General features: G+C 35.8%; 1 protein-coding gene across 9 annotated transcripts in view; it reads right to left on the minus strand.

The window, feature by feature from the left end:
- The window catches only part of LOC113810427 (YLP motif-containing protein 1), a 44,055-nt gene that overhangs the window by 22,586 nt on the left and 18,969 nt on the right, over window positions 1–2,500 (minus strand). For all 9 annotated transcript variants that reach the window (XM_070115271.1, XM_027362121.2, XM_027362122.2 and 6 more), the window contains 2 exons: window positions 2,170–2,354; window positions 1,572–1,673 (listed from right to left, as the gene is read on the minus strand). In XM_070115271.1, coding sequence (XP_069971372.1) covers window positions 1,572–1,673; window positions 2,170–2,354 — 287 coding nt within the window. The remainder of the gene's footprint in view (window positions 1–1,571; window positions 1,674–2,169; window positions 2,355–2,500) is intronic.

Consider the following 2,500-nt stretch of genomic DNA (forward strand, 5'->3'; position numbering starts at 1 on the left):
AGAAGAAACCAACAAAGTGATACATAAACTGGCAATAGAAATGTTAAATGAGTACAGCAGCTTCTGTGTCTGTCAGCACTGTGGCAAAGAGCAATTAACTCCAAACAGCATGGGGCAAGAATGAATTTGGATTACTTGCTTGGTTTGATGATACCTGGAGATCAATAAAAATATGATTTGTTTGGTTCCTTGTTTGATAATGAAGAGAAATGGGTAAATAAATAAATAAAAACCATGTCTGGATTGATTCTTTGGTTGACTGTAAATAATGATGTGATATCAACTTATTACAAATATGATAGTGTTTGTAATGGTTTTTATTTTGACAATAAACTAATATAATCAAATGAATTCTTATTTACAAATTTTTCAATGTGTTTATATTGTGCTTTTATCACACAATTGCTGATTTTCTAAGGTAAATTGAAACTTCAAAATTTCAGGCGAGATTCAGAGGACCTGAAACTCTTTGGAAATGCATATAATCTAAAATTGGCAAGATGGAAGTTTTTGGCAAAAAAATTGTTAGATGATCCCCCTTAAAAAACGTGCTCCTACACTGAATATTTTCTACATGTTACATGATTTACTGAAGGAGCCAAAAGAATAATGTACGGTGCTCAAAGACTGGTGGCATGGCTTTAAAAGAGCCTTCTGTTCGATTCCATTAGAACAAGTAGACTTATAATTGTAACTCTAAAGCAGTGAATTACCACATTACCATCGCTGGTAAATGAGATGGTAACTGACCACTGGTAAATGTGTTACAATCACATGTTAGTGAATCTGGACCCAGGGCTACAAATAAAATGTTGACTGTATGACATTGTACAAATTGACTTCTAGTTAGCAGTTTCTACTCTTATATATCATGCATACTTTCAGTATTAAAGTACAATTACTTAGTTTAATTTCTTTTGAAAATATTAACCTAAGTGCATCACTGACTCTAATAGTAAAACCAGTGCTAGTAATTACAGCGTCAAGAAGCAGAGAAGTATTTGTTCGGAAGTGAAACGAGGTTATTCAACACTTAAATGTGGAACACTAGTGAATGCCATTACTTTTGAATTCAGCCTCATTGCATTGAACATCTGTGATGATCCTCAAAATAGAGAAAATAATAGCAATCTATCAAAAGACTTTGGAAATATATGCAGTAAGCCAAAGCAAACGTTATATGGTGCGTGGGAGCAGGAATGTATAAACAAATGAATGTAGCCCAAGCAGACATTAACTGTTGAATGGAAAAACACTCTACCGTGTTGAAACTATGGTAGAAAAACCCACAATGCACAAACTAGATTTACTGAAGAAAGTGAGACAACAGTTTCGGAATCGTTCCCGATTCCATCTTCGATTCCATCGAGGACGATTCCTAAACTGTTGTCTCACTTTCTTCAATAAATCTAGTTTGTGCATTGTGGGTTTTTTCTACCAGACATTAACTGGTTTATGATTGTACATAATAATACTTTAAAAGGAGGAGGAGGAGGAAGTGACACAGCAGAATGATGATGATGATAAAATGGCTGGGCATAGAGACAGGAAAGGCAAACAAATTTCCTCACCGGTCTATCTCTCCTCTCCTCTTGCCATGGCCTTTGCTGCATGTCTCTGTTGGGCATTCCAAATCCTGCATTCTGTGGACCCTTGAAGCCTTGTTCGAAGGGCTGAAATGAGAGTAAAGTGAAAGAATCTGACCACATTAAGTAGGAAAGTTTGGAAAATATCAAAGTATAACCGACTTATTGCGATTGCCATGGTGTATGTGCTGTCTGCACTAGGAAGCACCAACTAAACTCATCATATATATTCTGGCAAGAATGATGGGTCCCTTAATCCCTTAGTTGATGGTAAATTGAGAAGGCCTTTAAAGCTGTATCTTACTCGAATAACACATAGCAGAGGTTTGTAGGCTTTTGTTCCAATGCCAAAGGAGACAGGCTTTCAATCAATTAACAAAAATCAAATTTCAAGGTGCTCTGGATTAATAATAGGCCATATAATTATGGGGCAATTTATCAAAATTTGAATGGCATTATTTCAGAGACATTTGCAAAGACCAATTCCAATAATTACATAAGATATAGTTCAATATATTTTTCAAATATTGAAATAGAAGATCGATTCATGCATACTTCATTGCTGAATACCCTTCCCTCTCACCTCGTCTTTCTTGTTTTCTGAATGAGCAGGCTCCTTTGGTCTATTAGCCTCTTCCTTGTTCTCTGTGTCCTTGTGTTCATTTTCTTCCTCGTCATCATACCAATCTTCTGGTAGTGTAAACTTTTCCTTGCTATGCGGTACGCCAATTGGCCCTATGTGGAGGCGTTCAGCACCAAGTTTAACATCTGAGAAGGATACAATATTTACAAATCTCTGATCTATCACAGACACCTGAACTCCTAATACCAGTGGCTCATGCTAATCCAACCTGATATTAATATCTTACAACCAAATCTCAAATAAGTCTAATTGATATGAATGTATTCATTCT

Source organism: Penaeus vannamei, chromosome 37, assembly GCF_042767895.1.
Source record: "Penaeus vannamei isolate JL-2024 chromosome 37, ASM4276789v1, whole genome shotgun sequence".
NCBI classification, from domain to species: Eukaryota; Metazoa; Arthropoda; class Malacostraca; order Decapoda; family Penaeidae; genus Penaeus; species Penaeus vannamei.